General features: G+C 38.9%; 2 protein-coding genes across 2 annotated transcripts in view; both read left to right on the forward strand.

The window, feature by feature from the left end:
- si:ch211-106h4.4 (MAM and LDL-receptor class A domain-containing protein 1) overlaps nucleotides 1-2264 on the forward strand; it is a 132606-nt gene extending 130342 nt beyond the window's left edge. The window contains exons 49-51 of the mRNA XM_057857085.1: nucleotides 1502-1598; nucleotides 1682-1757; nucleotides 1835-2264. Coding sequence (XP_057713068.1) covers nucleotides 1502-1598; nucleotides 1682-1757; nucleotides 1835-1930 — 269 coding nt within the window. The 3' untranslated portion in view covers nucleotides 1931-2264. The remainder of the gene's footprint in view (nucleotides 1-1501; nucleotides 1599-1681; nucleotides 1758-1834) is intronic.
- Nucleotides 2265-5122: 2858 nt separating this feature from the next.
- Nucleotides 5123-17588, forward strand: LOC130930404 (peptidyl-prolyl cis-trans isomerase FKBP1A-like). The gene is made up of 4 exons (XM_057858348.1): nucleotides 5123-5241; nucleotides 5327-5374; nucleotides 10908-11020; nucleotides 16944-17588. Exons 1-4 carry the CDS (start codon nucleotides 5205-5207, stop codon nucleotides 17070-17072), a joined length of 327 nt encoding a protein of 108 aa, XP_057714331.1. The 5' UTR covers nucleotides 5123-5204; the 3' UTR covers nucleotides 17073-17588.
- Nucleotides 17589-19101: the final 1513 nt, after the last annotated feature.

The raw sequence follows: 19101 nt of genomic DNA on the forward strand, positions 1-19101 counted from the left end.
AGAATAGCACTTTCATTTAAAAATAAAAATATCTGAGTTTAGCCTCAAATGGTAAATGGTAAATGGTGTTATACTTATATAGCGCTTTTCCACCTTTCAAGGCGCTCAAAGCGCTTTACACTATCTCGCCATTCACCTACTGGTGACACAGCACCCAACACTATTAAAAAATAAATGAGGCTCTAAGTACAACAAAAGAAGAATTGGCTAACTTGCATAGCAAAAATCAGCTATCTTATGTTGCTATAAAGAACTATTTTGTTTTTTACAACCCTCTTAACAAATCGTTCGAACACGTTTCCACAAAAAACCCCAGCTAAATTTACCTATAAACTAAATTGCGAATGCATTAAAAAACAAAACAAAAAAAAACCATAATAGCTCAAACTTATACTTATGTGATGTTGGTCTTAACAGTGAGCAGCTGGATTCAGCCATGTGACTCAATAATGTCCCCAAATTAATAGGAAGTGACCAAAAATTACCAGGAAATGACACGAATAATTTATGGAGGACCAAGAGTGCAAAAAAAAAAAAAAAAATTATGTCATATTCACTGTTGCCAGTAGAGAGCAGTGTATCCACCCAAATCAATAAAACTAGATGCAAACACTTCCAAACCAACCATTATATTTCCACTTCTAATTAAACAAATACTCGAAGCAGCGAAATTTGATTCGAAGCTTTTTTTCTAATCGAATTACTCGAGTTAATCGATTAATCGTTGCAGCACTATTTTATGTGCTTTAGTTTTACAACAAAAGGCTGGACAACTACGATTTCCTTTTGCAAATGTACTTTTTAATGCAGTTATATATACAGTATGATACATTTCGGGTTTAGTTCATCAAACAAGCTCACTAATGATGCTCAGTTTAAAAAGAATGTAGTCATCTGAGCAAATGCTTGTAACGTACTTGCATAACATCCACTAGGCATTCCATGGTTTACGAGATGCACAAGTCAAACAGGTTTGGGAACAGTCAACAACTTACTTCATAGTACTTCAGAGGATATTATTTGGATCGGAATTCTAGTAGACAGGAAAGAAAATTATTATTATTATTAACCAACCTGAAGCTCATTCCTCGAGCATGCTTGCAACCACCAACAAAAATTGGTCCATGTGACGGAAATAGTCTGGTATTTGATGTGGAAGTAATTTGGACAAAATAGGGATCTGTGAAATGTGTTATGCAATGTTTTATATAAGCGCTTTAACAGTGCATTGAAGAATTTGTGGCATTAAAGTTAGTTATTAATTTGTTAATAATGACATGCTCAAATAATATAGCACGTAGATACGCTATATTTACTAATGTATACAGTAATCAAACATATATATGTAGATGCCCACTGTAAATTCCACATTATAGAGCGCCCCTGACTATTAGCCACAATACCCAAATGTAATACAATTAGGGGAAAATGCGCTTAAGACGCACCTGACAATAAGATGCAAATGCAAAATATTTGTACACTGTTTTGCATGTTTCTACAGATATGTTATCTGTGGGCCTCGCCGTGGGTCTTACGCTACTCGCTGGAGTCGTCATCTTCATTTACCTCATTAGACTGAACTGGAAGCACTGTGCTAAGTAATACAGCATGACTTAAACATGTACATTAATACACGTACATGAAAATATGGATTCTCTTAATTATCGAACACTTTTTCCAGGAGCAGCTCACATGAGACGAGTGACAACGTGAACAGTCAAAACTCTGTGTTTAACCCTTTTGACTCCAGAAGAGATGTAAGTGATTTGATGATAATACTGTAATTGGATTCAATGAACGACTGTTAATTTTTTTAATCTGTTTTTTTTCATAGAGTATAGAGCACAGAAGCCAATCTGACATGTCCTTTTCCAACATTTTGTACAATGACTCCACAAGTGCAACCGAAGTTGGGTCATCTAGTGCCTAGCATCAACATCCCGTTATTTTGTCAAGCAGTCTGTTTTATAAAAAAAGAAAGTGTGAATGTGATGAGGTAATATGATGGCTAACACACCTTTTTTGGCTGTATGTTCTAAATATGATCTACGTTATTCTTTAAGTTGCATTCACTTCACTTTTATATGTAGAAATAAGCTATCATTTGACGAATGACTGGTATTTCAAGAGTGAGAAGGAACATCTGGTGGATTATTGTCTATACCACCATCTGTCCTGTTCCTACAGCTAAAATTTCCCCATTTCTTTATGCATTTTTTCAAGCAAAATCTATATATGTATAAGAAAAACGATTAAAGTGATGACTCACGTGTAAACAGTTATTCTCTTATTTATTTCACTATATAGGCATGAAATGAGTATTTATGTCACGAGCAATTTTTTTTAAAAATCTGGGATGCTCTCCTTTAATTGGCTAAAATATTACTGGCATTGATAAAATGTCTCTTTCTACTTCAAGTGGCCATTGCCTGGGAGTGCTGGTTTTATTTACGTTTTTCTCCACGATTAAAAAAAAAAAAAAAAAAAAATCAATTTTTTTTTCTCAGTTTATTGAACATGATTCTTTCCACCACACACACCACAGACGCTTTCTCATCCTTTTTTTTTCTGCGCTCAACCTTCACAGGAAAGATTCTGGTATCATTGAGGGCCAGAGCAAAGCTCAAAACAAAAATATGTTTGACTAAATATACAGTGTAAACAGCAATTACTATTACAGTGGGGCAAATAAGTATTTAGTCAACCACTAATTGTGCAAGTTCTCCCACTTGAAAATATTAGAGGGGCCTGTAATTGTCAACTTGGGTAAACCTCAACCATGAGAGACAATATGTGGAGAAAAAAAACCCAGAAAATCACATTGTTTGATTTTTAAAGAACTTATTTGCAAACCATGGGGAAAAATTATTGGGTCAATACCAAAAGTTCATCTCAATACTTTGTTATACACCTTTTGTTGGCAATTACGGAGGCCAAACGTTTTCTGTAACTTTTCACACACTGTTGCTGGTATTTTGGCACAGTCCTCCATGCAGATCTCCTCTAGAGCAGTGATGTTTTGGGGCTGTCGTTGGGCAACACGGACTTTCAACTCCCTCCACAGATTTTCTATGGGGTTGAGATCTGCAGACTGGCTAGACCACTCCAGGACCTTGAAGTGCTTCTTACGAAGCCACTCCTTTGTTGCCCTGGCTGTGTGTTTGGGATCATTGTCATGCTGAAAGTCTCATCTTCAGTGCCCTTGCTGATGGAAGGAGATTTTCACTCAAAATCTCTTGATACATGGCCCCGTTCATTCTTTCCTTTACACAGATCAGGCGTTCTGGTCCCTTTGTAGAAAAACAGCCCCAAAGCATGATGTTTCCACCCCCATGCTTCACAGTGGGTATGGTGTTCTTCGGATGCAATTCACTATTCTTTCTCCTCCAAACACAAGAACCTGTGTTACTACCAAAAAGTTCTATTTTGGTTTCATCTGACCATAACACATTTTCCCAGTCCTCTTCTGGTTCATCCAAATGCTCTCTAGCTAACCGTAGACGGGCCTGCATGTGTACTTTCTTCAGCAGGGGACATGTCTGGCAGTGCAGGATTTGAGTCCCTGGCGGCGCATTGTGTTACTGATAGTAGCCTTTGTTACTGTGGTCCCTCTGTAGGTCATTCACTAGGTCCCTCCGTGTGGTTCTGGGATTTATGCTCACTGTTGTTATCATTTTGACGCCATGGGGTGAGATCTTGCATGGAGCCCCAGATCGAGGGAGATTATCAGTGGTCTTGTATGTCTTCCATTTTCTAATAATTGCTCCCACAGTTGATTTCTTTACACCAAGCGTTTTACCTACTGCAGATTCAGTCTTCCCAGCCTGGTGCAGGTCTACAATTTTGTCTCTGGTGTCCTTCGGCAGCTCTTTGATCTTGGCCATAGTGGAGTTTGGAGTGTGACTGACTGAAGTTGTGGACAGGTGTCTTTTGTACCGATAATGAGTTAAAACAGGTGCCATTAATACAGGTAACGAGTGCAGCCTCGTTAAACCTCTTTGACAGCCAGAAATCTTGCTTGTTTGTAAATGACCAATTCTTACTTTCCACTGTAATTTGGAAATAAAGTCTTTAAAAATCAAACAATGTGATTTTTCTGTCGTCCCCCCCCCCCGAGTTCAGTGTTTTAGTCAGAGACTAAAATGTAAGTGGACAAAAAAATAAAACGTATGCACAGTAGAAATAGTTGAGAAAAACATGAAATACCAGCAATGGACTCTGAAACAAATTTTTAGCATGTCATGAAACAAATATTCAACAAATGTTCAGCTCTACTGGCCGTTATGTACATTGTGTACAGTAGCTGTAATTCATACTCCGGACTTTAGATGTCAGACACGTATCGTGCTGTTCGAGCAAGAAGGAACTGGCCACTGGAAGCATAGATATCAAATATATTGAAAGCTAGATGCTAAAAGACTAATTTGCCGACGTTAGTAACCAGTTTATAACGCCGAATTAACTTGGTTTTTGTGTAGTTATGATCAGCTTGTATTTTTTTGTATGTATTAGCGTCGATCGCTGCTAGTGGATATTTTCAACATAGTTTTTCTTGCTCTGATTGCATAACACTCTTAGTAGCTGATACCACACATGCTGCTAGTGAACTAGTTAATCTGTCTACTGCATATTTTAGGATTTGTTATTAAAAACCTGTCATGTGATGTGTACCAAGCCAATTTTTAAGTGCATTTTTTTTTTGTACCAAAGTGCTTCTAAGATGGTGGTTTTAAAACCAAGTCATTTCAAAGAACTTAGTCGTGTTATTATTTTGTCATCAAAAAATATCTATTTTGTGTAGAATATAAATATTACAGAGTGTATTTGTGCCTGTACTGAAGAGCCATTGCTTGATCTCCTAAATGTTATTTTTATACCAAACGTCAATGTTAATATTTCCTTAAGTAAGCAGTGAAGTTACTGCATCTCTGACGTTTATGACAAACCAAACCATTTGAAAATCGGTTGAAGATTCAGGAATATATAGCTATTAAATAGTACACGCTCCATTTACTATAATGTTATGTTTAGCGAATTGCACTGACGCAAAATGGCAGACAATAGATAACGGCCGTCCGGATTGGTTCGCAGCGCGCGTTACGCATCTATTTCTTTATATACGTATCTATTACCGGAAGTATCATCCCACACGCGGCCACCGCCCCAGCGAAGCGTGATACTCTGGGCCCAGTTACTCGTGAACAATGGGTGTAACCGTGGAAACCACTCAGCCCGGAGACGGTAAAATGATTTTTATACACTATATAAATACATATATAACGCGATATGTAATATAAAATATTAACGCATACGCTTCTCTTCACAGGCAAAACGTTTCCGCAGAAAGGCCAGACCGTCAAAGTGCACTATACCGGTGAGCTCCTATTGTTTCTACACCTCCGCAGCTCCAAAGAAAAACACACTTATCACACTTCTGCTGGTCTTGATCAACATTGCTTGGCTGTACCCAACGTCTTGCGTGTAGTTTGCCTCTTTATGTGTTTCCGATTTTGGATATTTTTAGCGCTTGGTTTTGAGTGGTTAGCAAGTGGTGCGTTAACGGTCTCAAACCTAATACGGTCTGTATTTTCTTTTTATGAGTTTTCCTATCGCTTTGCATTTGCTTCAAGTAATCATTTTACATGAGAAGTGTGTCTAAATATTTGAACATAAATAATGGCTATTGGCTAACTTGTGGTAACGCAATATTCCAGACTTCAAAGTGCACATACGTAAAACATGGCTGCCATTTTGGCAGTGTTGGAGAATACAGGTTGTCCCCGGATTACGATGTACCCGATTTACGGGATTTCGATTTTACGACGCCGGAGTCTCGTTTATTTATAGTCGTTTATTTATGTATTTATTTTTTTAAATATTATCATGATTATTTGTTGTTTTTGCTTTAATAGCACCTTATTGTACCTCACAGTATACTATTTTTAACTTTTTTAAATTTATTAACTCATTCACTCCCAGTCATTTTCACTGTAGCAAGGCCCTTCGCTCCCGGCCGTTTTACTGGATTTTGACTGATTTTGCAAGGCCCACAGAAACGTCTGTTCTATTGCTATATAAACATGGAACCCACCAAAAGAAAGATTACACTCTCTTCTTTCAGCAGAAAATAAAAGTTCATATCTTTTCCCATTCTTTAGAAATCAGCATTAGAAAATAGCTTAGTTTGAGCAGTTTTCCAATTTCTGATGAAAAAACAGAGGAATTGAACTTTTTGTGAAAGCATACATTTCAAACATAACTTTGACTTTAACACAGCTATTTTTTGCTTTATTTACATCCCAAACATCTGAATTAGAGCTGTGTCGACAGTCGACGTCATCGATGACTTAAATCCGTTGACGAGCACAACATCCCGTCGACGGTTAATGAAGGGTTAAAAAAAATATATGCGTGGAAAGTTCAGAATGTCGGACGCTCTGTATGCAAGCGGGGAAAGCAGCACAAAGCCAAAAATGCGCACCAGAGTGTCCAAAACAGTGACTTATTTCAAAGAAACAAAGGAGGGTACACTCTTTTGTCCTGTCTCTTCAATGCCAAGCTTGGCTGCACGTCGGCCGTGAATAAACACCTAAAGCGCCGTCACCCAGTTTGTAAGTCCATCTAACTAACTATTGACATGTTTTATTGAAGTTGCTAAGCCTGTCGCGATATGCAGTGAGTCCATTTATCGCACGGCAAATAAAAATGAGGGCGGTAATTTTCACGGCTGCATTTTATCGCTGTGCGCGTGCGTGCTGATGGCATATGAGACTCCAGTTCCTTTCTCTTATCAACACGCTCTAGAATTAAAGTTCAGACGTACAAAATAAGAAAACACATCTATTTAAACACTGTAATGTTAGCACTGCTACACTGAGGTGAATGGGGGGAAAAAGGCAACCTACTTTAGCCTGTTATAGACTCCAATCACCAACGTCACACAGTCACGTGATGGCTGTATTGTGCCGCCATATTGTCCGTCATTATGTGTCCGTATTGTCAATGATCGTAGTTTCTAAAGGTGGATTCACTTGCAAATTATGGAAGCCCCGGTACTTTCAGACGCTGTAAACTCATTGGATGAGTTGCATAAAAGCCGTTATTTGGAAAAGCTTCGGTCGATCCAGTCGCCAGATACATATTTGATGCCCAAACCGATGTTTCCTCCCGTCCGGACCTGTCCCGAGACCACAAAATTTCCAATCATAGTCCAGTTTATGTCACGATGAGGAGTCGGGTACCCAAAATCGGCACCGGCCCGAATATAAGCTGACATTTGGTCAGCTGAGCGTCACCGTTGTCACGATTGTAAAATGAAACTTGATCGACAACGGGCCGGTGTGTGCCGAAAAATAGCTGCCCCACGTGAAATGTCCCCCCTGACGGGAGCGCTTATTTATAAAGCTTTATTGAAGTGAAAACATCAAATGTTTTCATGGACGCATTACAGTAATGGATTTACGACTGTAAGATCGGTTTTAAATAATTAAATTACACAAAATATTAGTACTGTATTTTAGTAACAAATCGTGGACTGGGCCACATCACCATCTTTGAACAGAAATGTATTAGTCTACAGGTTTTCACGACCATATCCCAATGACAATCACACAGGTATGACATTTATTAGTTCAAGCTGAGTAAAATAATACATATTCACAGTACAAGAAAGTCGTTTCCGTGTGGGTGCTCCCGTCAGGGGGGACATTTCACGCAGGGCGGCTATTTTTCGGCACAAGACCTGTTGTTGCACTCACCTTCTTGCTGCGCGACCATGGCGACTAGGTTCGTAGTCTCCGTCTGATGATGTCTGCGATCGTGTTGGCATCGTATTGATGTTTTCGCCGCTGTCTGACCGCTGTTGACACAAACGCATCATGGACCGAGATAAACAAACCGTGCTGCTTTAGAGATTTGCCCTTTTAACAATGGGCACACAGCAACTACTAAAATGACCGTTTATCTTCTCTGTTACTGCAACCACCCGCCACACATGCCTTCACCATTTTGATTAATCAGTGTTATCGATTGTCAGGAAGGTTCTTGGGTTCGTTTACTAGGCGGTGATTCCTTAGACAAGCAGAAAAACACGCAGTAATAGGAGGAATGTACGTAGCGGTAATATGTAAACACGATGAACTGACAGACAATATGGCGGCACCAGTCGGGGGGGGCGGAATTGTGAAGTCTGTAAAACATTGGCAGTCGTCTCGTGAAAGCAAATTTGCGGTTAAAAACATGAAAAATCGCCGGTTAACAGCATTTGCAAACGAAAAAAATGACCCGAAAAAATCTATTACTGACAATACATGCAATGACAAAAAGTGCTTTTTTTGCGGAGTGTAAAGCTGAAGTTAGCGGTTTAGCGAACGTACTTCCGGTGAACATTTCAAAATAAAAGCATGTCATGTTCGTCATATAAATAGCGATTTCTGGAGTTAATCCCACATACTTCAGAATTCAGATTCTACACTAAGAATAGCTTTAAAATGACACCCTTTATGAAAAATCTGATTGGCAATGAATAATTATTATAATTATTATAATACTATTATATATAGTACTATACTATAATATTAATGCTAGGTGTTTTTTTTAAGAATTGTTTTGAATCATGTTGGAAAGGCGAAGTCAGTGTTCTGAATCTGTTTACATTCCATTCTTTTGCACTAGTTAATTCTATCAGCATTTGAACTCATTGTTTGTGATTTATTATTGTTATTTATGTGTTTATTTGTACTTATAAATAATTTAAGTGTTCCAATATGTTTTTGTGAATTCATAAGCGTCAACAAAAATGTCATTGCTAAATTAGTAAGAAAAAATATATATATATTTTTTTAAATTATTAGATCGTAAAAATAGTCGGCTGACTAATCGGGAGAAAATTAGTCGTTTGGGACAGCCCTAATCTGAATAATGTTTTCCTTTTACAAAATAACATAAACAACGAGACGAATAGAGCTTTTGATCGCAAAGTAACAATTTATTTCCAAAAAACTAAACTATTGAATTGTTGAACTATTTGCGCACATACAGTGCCTTGCAAAAGTATTCGGCCCCCTTGAATCTTGCAACCTTTCGCCACGTTTCTGGCTTCAAAAATAAAGATATGAAATTTAATTTTTTTGTCAAGAATCAACAACAAGTGGGACACAATCATGAAGTGGAACAACATTTATTGGATAATTTAAACTTTTTTAACAAATAAAAAACTGAAAAGTGGGGCGTGCAATATTATTCGGCCCCTTTACTTTCAGTGCAGCAAACTCACTCCAGAAGTTCAGTGAGGATCTCTGAGTAATCCAATGTTGTCCTAAATGACCGATGATGATAAATAGAATAGAATGTGTGTAAGCAAGTCTCCGTATAAATGCACCTGCTCTGTGATAGTCTCAGGGTTCTGTTTAAAGTGCAGAGAGCATTATGAAAACCAAGGAACACACCAGGCAGGTCCGAGATACTGTTGTGGAGAAGTTTAAAGCCGGATTTGGATACAAAAAGATTTCCCAAGCTTTAAACATCTCAAAGAGCACTGTGCAAGCCATCATATTGAAAAACTTTCTTCTCAAACAAGGAGAAAACTGATCAGAGATGCAGCCAAGAGGCCCATGATCACTCTGGATGAACTGCAGACATCTACAGCTGAGGTGGGAGAAGTGGCAAGAAGAAAGCCATTTCTCAAAGATATCCATAAAAAGTCTCGTTTAAAGTTTGCCACAAGCCACCTGGGAGACACACCAAACATGTGGAAGAAGGTGCTCTGGTCAGATGAAACCAAAATTGAACTTTTTGGCCACAATGCAAAACGATATGTTTGGCGTAAAAGCATCACAGCTCATCACCCTGAACACACCATCCCCACTGTCAAACATGGTGGTGGCAGCATCATGGTTTGGGCCTGCTTTTCTTCAGCAGGGACAGGGAAGATGGTTAAAATTGACGGGAAGATGGATGCAGCCAAATACAGGAACATTCTGGAAGAAAACCTGTTGATATCTGCACAAGACCTGAGACTGGGACGGAGATTTATCTTCCAACAGGACAATGATCCAAAACATAAAGCCAAATCTACAATGGAATGGTTCAAAAATAAACGTATCCAGGTGTTAGAATGGCCAAGTCAAAGTCCAGACCTGAATCCAATCGAGAATCTGTGGAAAGAGCTGAAGACTGCTGTTCACAAACACTCTCCATCCAACCTCAGTGAGCTCGAGCTGTTTTGCAAGGAAGAATGGGCAAGAATGTCAGTCTCGCGATGTGCAAAACTGATAGAAACATACCCCAAGTGACTTGCAGCTGTAATTGGAGCAAAAGGTGGCGCTACAAAGTATTAACGCAAGGGGGCCGAATAATATTGCACGCCCCACTTTTTAGTTTTTTATTTGTTAAAAAAGTTTAAATTATCCAATAAATTTTGTTCCACTTCACGATTGTGTCTCACTTGTAGTTGATCTTGACAAAAAATTAAAATTTTGTATCTTTATGTTTGAAGCCTGAAATGTGGCAAAAGGTTGCAAGGTTCAAGGGGGCCGAATACTTTTGCAAGGCACTGTATGTGAAAAAGTTATCTAGTTCACAGATTTTGTCATTTTAAGTTACATCTAGGAGTGGGTGATATGGTAAAAAGGTCATCACAATTTCTAAAAATTTAATTACGACTTTGTCACGATTTTTTTTTTTTTTATGGCAAATTTTTATAATAATTATTTTGATCATTTAAATCATTTTCAAAATGTATGTGAAATACGAAAAGAAAAAGAAAAAAACACATTTTAATCCAGATAAAATTTTCATCAAAATGTGCAATGAACATAAACAGCAATGGACACTTTTGTAACATGAAAACTAAACACAATAGGTTATTTTAAAGGGGCTATTATTAATATTTTATTATTGTGTTCAAGGCACACTGACTAATGGCAAAAAATTTGATTCCTCCCGGGACCGAGGAAAGCCCTTCACTTTCAAGATTGGTGCTGGGGAAGTCATTCGTGGCTGGGATGAAGGTGTAGCTCAGGTAAGCAAAAATAAATGCGCTAATAAGTTCTAAAAATAACCCAGACCAAAATGACATTTTGGTTCTATATTCTTAATTTAATGGTTAGTAACTTTTACACAAAACTCCAAAAATAGGCCGGACAAAAGTATTGGCACCCTCAGCCTAATACTTAGTAGCATAACCTTTAGACGAAATACTGTAGCTGCGAACAACCACTTCCGGTATCCAACAATGAGTTTCTTACAATGCTTTGCTGGAATTTTAGACCATTCTTCTTTGGCCAACTGCTCCAGGTCTCCGAGAGGGCCTTCTCCAAACTGTCATTTTCAGGTCTCTCCAAAGGTGTTCTATGGGATTCAGGTCTGGACTAATTTCTGGCCACTTTAGAAGTCTCCAGTGCTTTCTCTCAAACCATTTTCTGGTGCTTTTTGAAGTGTCTTTGGGGTCATTGTTCTGCTGGAGGACCCATGTCCTCTTAGGGAGAACCAGCTTTATCACATTGGGCCCTACATTATGCTGCATAAATTGTTGGTAGTCTTCAGACTTCATAATGCCATACACACAGTCAAGCAGTCCAGGGCCAGAGGTAGCAAAGCAACCCCAAAAGATCAGGGAACCTCCGCCATGTTTGACTGTGAGCACCGTGTTCTTTTCTTTGAAGGCCTCGTTTTTTTCCCTGTAAACTCTATGTTGATGCCTTTTCGCAAAAAGCTCTACTTTTGTCTCATCTGACCAGAGAACATTCTTCCAAAACGCTTTTGGCTTTCTCAGGTAAGCTTTGGCAAACTCCAGCCTGGCTTTTTTATGTCTCTGGGTCAGAAGTGGGGTCTTCCTGGGTATCCTACCGTAGAGTCCATTTTCATTCAGATACTGACGGATAGTACGGGTTGACACTGTTGCACCCCCGGACTGCAGGACAGCTTGAACTTGTTTGGATGTTAGTCGAGGTTATTTATCCACCATCCGCACAATCTTTCGTTGAAATCTCTCATCAATTTTTGTTTTCCGTCCACATCTAGGGAGGTTAGCCACAGTGCCATGGGCTTTACACTTATACAGGTCTTTGGAGATGGACTTGAAGCCTTGAGATTGCCCATGCTTCCTCACAGTTGTGCTTCTCAAGTCATCAGACAGTTCTTTGGTCTTCTTTCTTTTCTCCATGTTCAATGTGGTACACACAAAGACACAGGACAGAGGTTGACTCAGCTTGTAATTCATTTTAACTGGCTGCAAGTGTGATTTAGTCATTGCCACCACCTGTTATGTGCCACAGGTAAGTAACGCGTGCTGTTAATTCCACAAATTAGAGAAGCATCACATGATTTTTCAAACGGTGCCAATACTTTTGTCCAGCCCATTTTTGGAGTTTTGTGTCAAATGTAGGGGTGTAACGGTACACAAAAATCTCGGTTCGGTACGTACCTCGGTTTTGAGGTCACGGTTCGGTTCATTTTCGGTACAGTAAGAAAACAAAATGCAAAATATAAATGTGCTAGTTGTTTATTACACACTTTTGTGCTTTCAACAGTAGGAACATTAGCCTATTCAAAGCTAGAATTCTGGTCAAAAATGGAAAATACAATATTTTGAAATGTAGATATTTTGAAAAACAAAATAAAAATAACTTTGGCTAAGAATTTTTCTTTAAAAAAATATCTGATGTGCAAAATTGAACAGTTGGAACTCTGAACAGTTTCAAGTTTCTCATAATAACACTATGACCACAGCCTCGAAAAGTAAGGGTTATTAGGGCTGTCAAACAAACAAAATTTTTAATTGAGTTAATCACAGCTTAAAAATTGTAATTAATCGCAATTCAAACCATCTGTAAAATATGCCATATTTTTCTGTAAATTATTTTTGGAATGGAAAGATAAGACACAAGACTGATATATACAGTGGGGAGAACAAGTATTTGATACACTGCCAATGGGCAATGTATCAAATACTTGTTCTCCCCACTGTACAGTTGTGATCAAAAGTTTACATACACTTGTGAAGAACATAATGTCATGGCTCTCTTGAGTTTCCAGTTATTACTACAACTCTGATTTTTCTCCGATAGAGTGATTGGAACAGATACTTCTTTGTCACCAAAAATATTCATGAAGTTTGGTTCTTTTATGACTTTATTATGGGTTAACAGAAAAAGTGATCAAATCTGCTGGGTCAAAAATATACATACAGCAACACGAATTAGCAATTTTGACTTCTCTGAGGCCATTTAAATAGGGCTCATTGGATGCAAACGCCCACAAACGCTACAATGGGAAAGTCAAAGGAGCTCAGCATGGATCTGAAAAAGCGAATTATTGACTTGAACAAGTCAGGAAAGTCACTTGGAGCCATTTCAAAGCAGCTGCAGGTCCCAAGAGCAACAGTGCAAACAATTGTTTGTAAGTATAAAGTGCATGGCACTGTTTTGTCACTGCCACGATCAGGAAGAAGACGCAAGCTATCACCTGCTGCTGAGAGAAAATTGGTCAGGGGGGTGAAGATTCAAACGAGAATCACCAAAAAGCAGATCTGCCAAGAATTAGAAACTGCTGGAACACAGGTGTCAGTGTCCACAGTCAAGTGTGTTTTGCATCTCCATGGACTGAGAGGGTGCCGTGCAAGAAGGAAGCCCTTGCTCCAAAAGCGGCATCTTAAGGCTCGACTGAAGTTTGCTGCTGATCACATGGACAAAGATAAGACCTTCTGGAGGAAAGTTCTGTGGTCAGACGAAACAAAAATGGAGCTGTTTGGCCACAATGCCCAGTAATATGTTTGGAGGAGAAAAGGTGAGGCCTTTAACCCCAAGTACACCATACCTACCATCAAGCACAGTGGTGGTAGTATTATGCTGTGGGGCTGTTTGGCTGCCAATGGAACTGGTGCTTTACAGAGAGTAAATGGGATAATGAAGAAGGAGGATTACCTTCAAATTCTTCAAGATAACCTAAAGTCATCAGCCCGAAGATTGGGTCTTGGGCGCAGTTGGGTGTTCCAACAGGACAATGACCCCAAACTCACATCAAAAGTGGTAATGGAATGGCTAAATCAGGCTAGATTTAAGGTTTTCGAATGGCCTTCCCAAAGTCCTGACTTAAACCCCATTGAGAACTTGTGGACAATGCTGAAGAAACAAGTCCATGTCAGAAAGCCATCAAATTTAACTGAACTGCACCAATTCTGTCAAGAGGAGTGGTCAAAGATTCAACCAGAAGCTTGTGGATGGCTACCAAAAGCGCCTAATTGAAGTGAAAATGGCCAAGGGACATGTTACCAAATATTAGCGCTTCTGTATGTATATTTTTGACCCAGCAGATTGGATCACTTTTTTCTGTTCACCCATAATAAAGTCATAAAAGAGCCAAACTTCATGAATGTTTTTTGTGACAAAGAAGTATCTGTTCCAATCACTTCATCAGAGAAAAATCAGAGTTGTAGAAATAACTGGAAACTCAAGAGAGCCATGACAGTATGTTCTTCACAAGTGTATGTAAACTTTTGACCACAACTGTACATTCAACATACTGTACATAAGTACTGTATTTGTTGATTATAACAATAAATCCACAAGATGGCATTAACATTCTTTCTGTTGAAGACATTTTTTTCTCTGCAAAAACACACAACAGAGCCTTAGAACAGTAACTACAACAGTATTATTTATAATGTGTGCAAAGTGTGTGTAGTGTACACATAAATGTGGGCCTCTTCCCTACTCATCCTCTAGCCAATCGCTGAGGCAAACCAACTTATTTACATTTTCTGAGAATTGTTCCATTTATATTCTTTTTTTTTTTAAATTTGAATTCCCCACCCAGAGGGCCAACCTGCTTCCATGTTTACATTTAACCGTTACCCACGTTGCTCACTGCACTTCTGAGTGGTGCGACGGCCCTGGCCATTTAATTCTTATCTTTTTTGAGACTGTCAGTCATCTGATCGCCGCGTCCGCCAGCTGGCTGCCTCGTGGCGTACTCTGATTGACGCCGGACGGGCAGACGACGACGACGCTGATGGGCCACCCGAACTAGCCGCTGTCTGACATGTATCCATTATGCAGCGCTTTGTTTACATTTGCGGCAATAACGACACTTGCTTTACGGCAGCTAATCCGATACACAGTAGTACTTGTTTGAGCTTGCATACCCGCGTGTGTGTTGTATTGTGCCTCTGAGTCTTGTTAACCAAATAAAGGCAGCGTTAACAAAAGTCATCTGACCGCTCGTCATTTTACAGTCAACACTCTGAGAGTTCTCAACTTCGCATTTGACAGCATACGTGCCGCGTACCTCCTCGCCAGCTGTTTGCTCGCCATTCATTCACCTGTGCATTTGATCGCTATTTTGTTACAATCCCGCCTTTTTGGTGAGGTATTTTGTGTTCATTCGTTTTTGGATCGTTTTTGTTCACCACTGTAAATAAGAGCACTGCAGCAGTAGAGGTAAACTGCCGTTTTCGTTCAACCCGTTTTGTTTAGTGTAGAAGCCAGAGTAGTGGCTGTATTGTTTTTTTTCTTTTTTGCGATCAGGGTTTACTTAGCGGGTGGGGTTTAAGTGTAGTTTCATTTTGTTTGTTGTTTTGGCCTGGGCTTACGCTGAAGCCAGCCCTTTCTGCATTTTGTATATTTTGTTCATTGCGAGTTTACTTGTATGAATAAATTTGTGTCCACTTGCAACTTGTGTGCGTGGCTCGTTTTATGTTACGCCCTTAGCGAGCCGTCCGTGGGACGTAACAGTGGGGTTATGGGATGTATGAGCGGGCATTCCGCGCTTGCGTTAAATGCGACAAAGATTTTAACGTGATTAATTCAAAAAATTAATTACCGCCCGCTAACGTGCTAAATTTGATAGCACTTTACATTATGTCAGAAACTCGTTCGGGACTCGTTCAGGACCACGTACCGAAACGGTCCAATACAAATACATGTACCGTTACACCCTTATACTAAAATGATAATGATTTAATCTTTTTTTTTTTTCTCCATTCTCTTTTGTGTTTTTTCATTGCAAGCACAATAAATGAAGATATTGCTACAAAAGCATTTGTAATTGCAATCATTTTCTGGGAGAAATTGAGCATTATCTGACAGAATTGCAGGGGTGCCAATACTTTTGGCCAGCGCTGTATATATATTTCAATAAATGTGTTTTTAAGCACTTCAAATGTAATAATTATAAGTTTTAAACATGTTGTTGTCCCACAGAATTATTTTTTTAACAAGAATCAAGTAGAAAACGGCTTCTTTATTAAATGCTTCATTCAGTGAATCCACTCAAATCCGCTCAAGCTCCTCACTTACAATCAATAAGTTGCCACAGCAACTGTTCAACAAGTTAAAGGATGATTGACGCATGCGGCGCTTTGAAGTTTCATCTTTTCAAGCGTATCTGGCAAGATTAAAGCTTAACCTCTGTCAATCATCGTTAACTTTAATAAGCAACTCCAGTCCACTACCTGACCAAGAAAAGGAGCAGGAGGGAGAGTGAGTCTATTTGATTGGATCGGGACAATTCATCTGTATTTTTTAGTTTTTAATTGTGAAAGAAATTCACGATAGAATGAGGGCGCAAAGTGGAAAGAGATCACTGTATTGTAATCCTGTTTTTTTTTTTTTTTTTTAAACTGTATTAACTTTTATTTTTCAAAACATGATAGGCTTGATAGACAAAAGCATGATAGTCTTCTCTACCACCAGGCTTCGCAAGTTTTGTAGGGGAATATATGGTCATTATATAGTGGGAGGGGTGGGCCTGAAAGACAGGTTTTTACTGACATCCAGTAATTGCCTTGTTTCAGCCTGCATCTTCCTGGCATAAGAGGTGAAAAAGAGTACATTTCTGAAATAGAATTTCAATTGTCATCAGCACTTCGGAAAAGTTAACATATTTAGAAACAAATTCTGAAAATGACTTGACACAAGTTTTTGTCCACTGTTTTTTTTCCCTAGATGAGCGTGGGGCAGAGAGCGAACTTGACCTGTACACCGGATTATGCGTACGGCAGCAGTGGGTACCCTCCCATTATCCCGGCCAACTCCACTCTCATCTTTGATGTGGAACTGATAGGTCTCTGTTAACTCAGTTTGAGTGTTTTTGGCTTGGACCCCTCCCTTCCCTTCCCTTCCCCAAATCCTCTCATTCCAACCTCATATTTTACAAAAGAAAATGAAGATGCTATCAAGGGCATTTGCAATCATCACTTTCCTCTCTCACCCACTTTACTCTGACGCTTACCGTCCAATTCTTATTCTGTTTGATGGATATTGTAGTGGAGCAAGGTTTGCATTTTAAATTCGACTTGACACTCAGGTGCCCATTCAAGCAGTGTGCTTTAAAGAGAGCAGCTCTTGTCATTCCGCAGTGCCATCAATTAGCGATAGATTACCTTCAGATTCACTCAGAAGCATTGGCGCACATGCTACAAATCACTTAAAATGCATAGAAACAATTTAGCCATCTGACCGAAGAACCGCTCGTGTTAGTATTAGGAACTCTAGTGTCCTTGTTGTCATGTTGCGCTTTTAGTTCCTTTGCAGCCAACTTGTAGAAATAGTCCCATGCTAGTGTTCTTGCATTAAACTGAGTTCACCAAACTGATGCCTCTATTGTTGTCATTGGGATAGATTTTTACTTAGAGAAGTCCCAAAAGGACAAACCATTTAATGGGGGATAGGGATATGGCACACAATTTGTAAGCATATGTACTGAAGAAATTAACACTTTTTGACAGTGCATTCAAGTATTTTTGGTTATTTTAGGGCTGCAGCTATCGAACATTTAAGTAATCGACTGAAAATTCTATCGATTAAACGAGTAATCTGATAAAACATATTTTTAGGTGAAGAGCAATTATAGATATACATGAGAAAACAAGACATTTAATCTAATATTGAACCATTTTCAATCAATCAATGTCTTTATTTTTGATGTACATTGTTGAAAACAGCCAACAATTGCATGTCAGATTTAACAACAATAAAAGACTGCTTTCATTCAAAAAACTTTAAGATCTTATAAAAAAAAAAATGTTTCTTACCTAAAAATGCCATTATGCTTAATAACACACCACTTAAAAGTTAGGTGTTTTTCCCCACGTGTTTCAATTGAATATCTATTTGTGTCAAGCAGAGGTTGCGGTAGACTTTTTCGTTTTCTGTCATTTTGACTGACAGGGTCATAAAAATCCGGTCATAATCTATTTTTACAATGATAGTAATGACATATTCAATAGTATTTAGTTTTCATTCATTTTTAATTAATATTCTGTCCGAACAAGCTTAACAGAGAATCCACACCGTGCCATCACACATCAAGCAGATGAATTTGTAACTTTTTCTCCGCAGCGACAAAAACAGCTGACTGTGGCCCCAGTAGGTAGGCTACATTTGGAACAATGAAATTAACAGTTCACCTGCATTGGCCTGAACGCAGTCTCACACCTTCCTCCTGGTGCGCATGGACTTGAATTGCGTGCCCACTTGTGCAGTCCCTCTTTTTTTTTTTACCTCTTTTATCAACACCATCGTCGTCTTGGGGCTTTTTGAAGAAACTTCGGACGCTCAGTTGCCTTGACATTTTTCCGAGTAAGGCCAACGACGTCATGCATCAAGAGAGAGAATAGCTAATTAATATGCTCACTCGCCACCCTGTGGTCTGGGGTGTGAATTGCAACCCGTCAAAATGACAGATGGACTTCAGTTTTTTCCGTCACAGTTTTAAAACACCGGTCAACGACTGAAAATATTCGGTTCACGCGACCCCTGGTGTCAAGCTATTTTTAAGTTTTAGTTAAGTTTTAAGTTAGTCTAAACTGTAAGTCCTGATAGGATTTTGAGTTTTTGCAGTGTTCAAAATAAATGTATGATACCTGCTGTATTAGAGCACATTAGGGACCAGTGCTACAATTGACAGTTAGCATTATTAAGTTTTTATTTTATACCGTCATCACTCTACAACGCTATGTTTTCACAGATAAAATAAAGCCTGTATGTAAGACACGTTAGCCCCGCATCGACAGTGGTCATAATTAATAGAAACCTAGCCGTCCGCAGGGCTAACGTTACGTGAGCGAGTGACAGTAACGTTTGTTTAAGCGCTTAGAAGTCT

The sequence above is a fragment of the Corythoichthys intestinalis genome, chromosome 14 (genome assembly GCF_030265065.1).
Source record: "Corythoichthys intestinalis isolate RoL2023-P3 chromosome 14, ASM3026506v1, whole genome shotgun sequence".
NCBI classification, from domain to species: Eukaryota; Metazoa; Chordata; class Actinopteri; order Syngnathiformes; family Syngnathidae; genus Corythoichthys; species Corythoichthys intestinalis.

What these genes read in the sequence shown, in the direction of transcription:
- LOC130930404 (XM_057858348.1), top strand. Translation starts at nt 5,205, where the DNA reads ATGGGTGTAACCGTGGAAACCACTCAGCCCGGAGACG. An exon ending in AACCACTCAGCCCGGAGACG is followed by an intron (nt 5,242 to 5,326) that starts GTAAAATGATTT and finishes TTCTCTTCACAG; the next exon opens with GCAAAACGTTTCCGCAGAAA. An exon ending in CGTCAAAGTGCACTATACCG is followed by an intron (nt 5,375 to 10,907) that starts GTGAGCTCCTAT and finishes ATTGTGTTCAAG; the next exon opens with GCACACTGACTAATGGCAAA.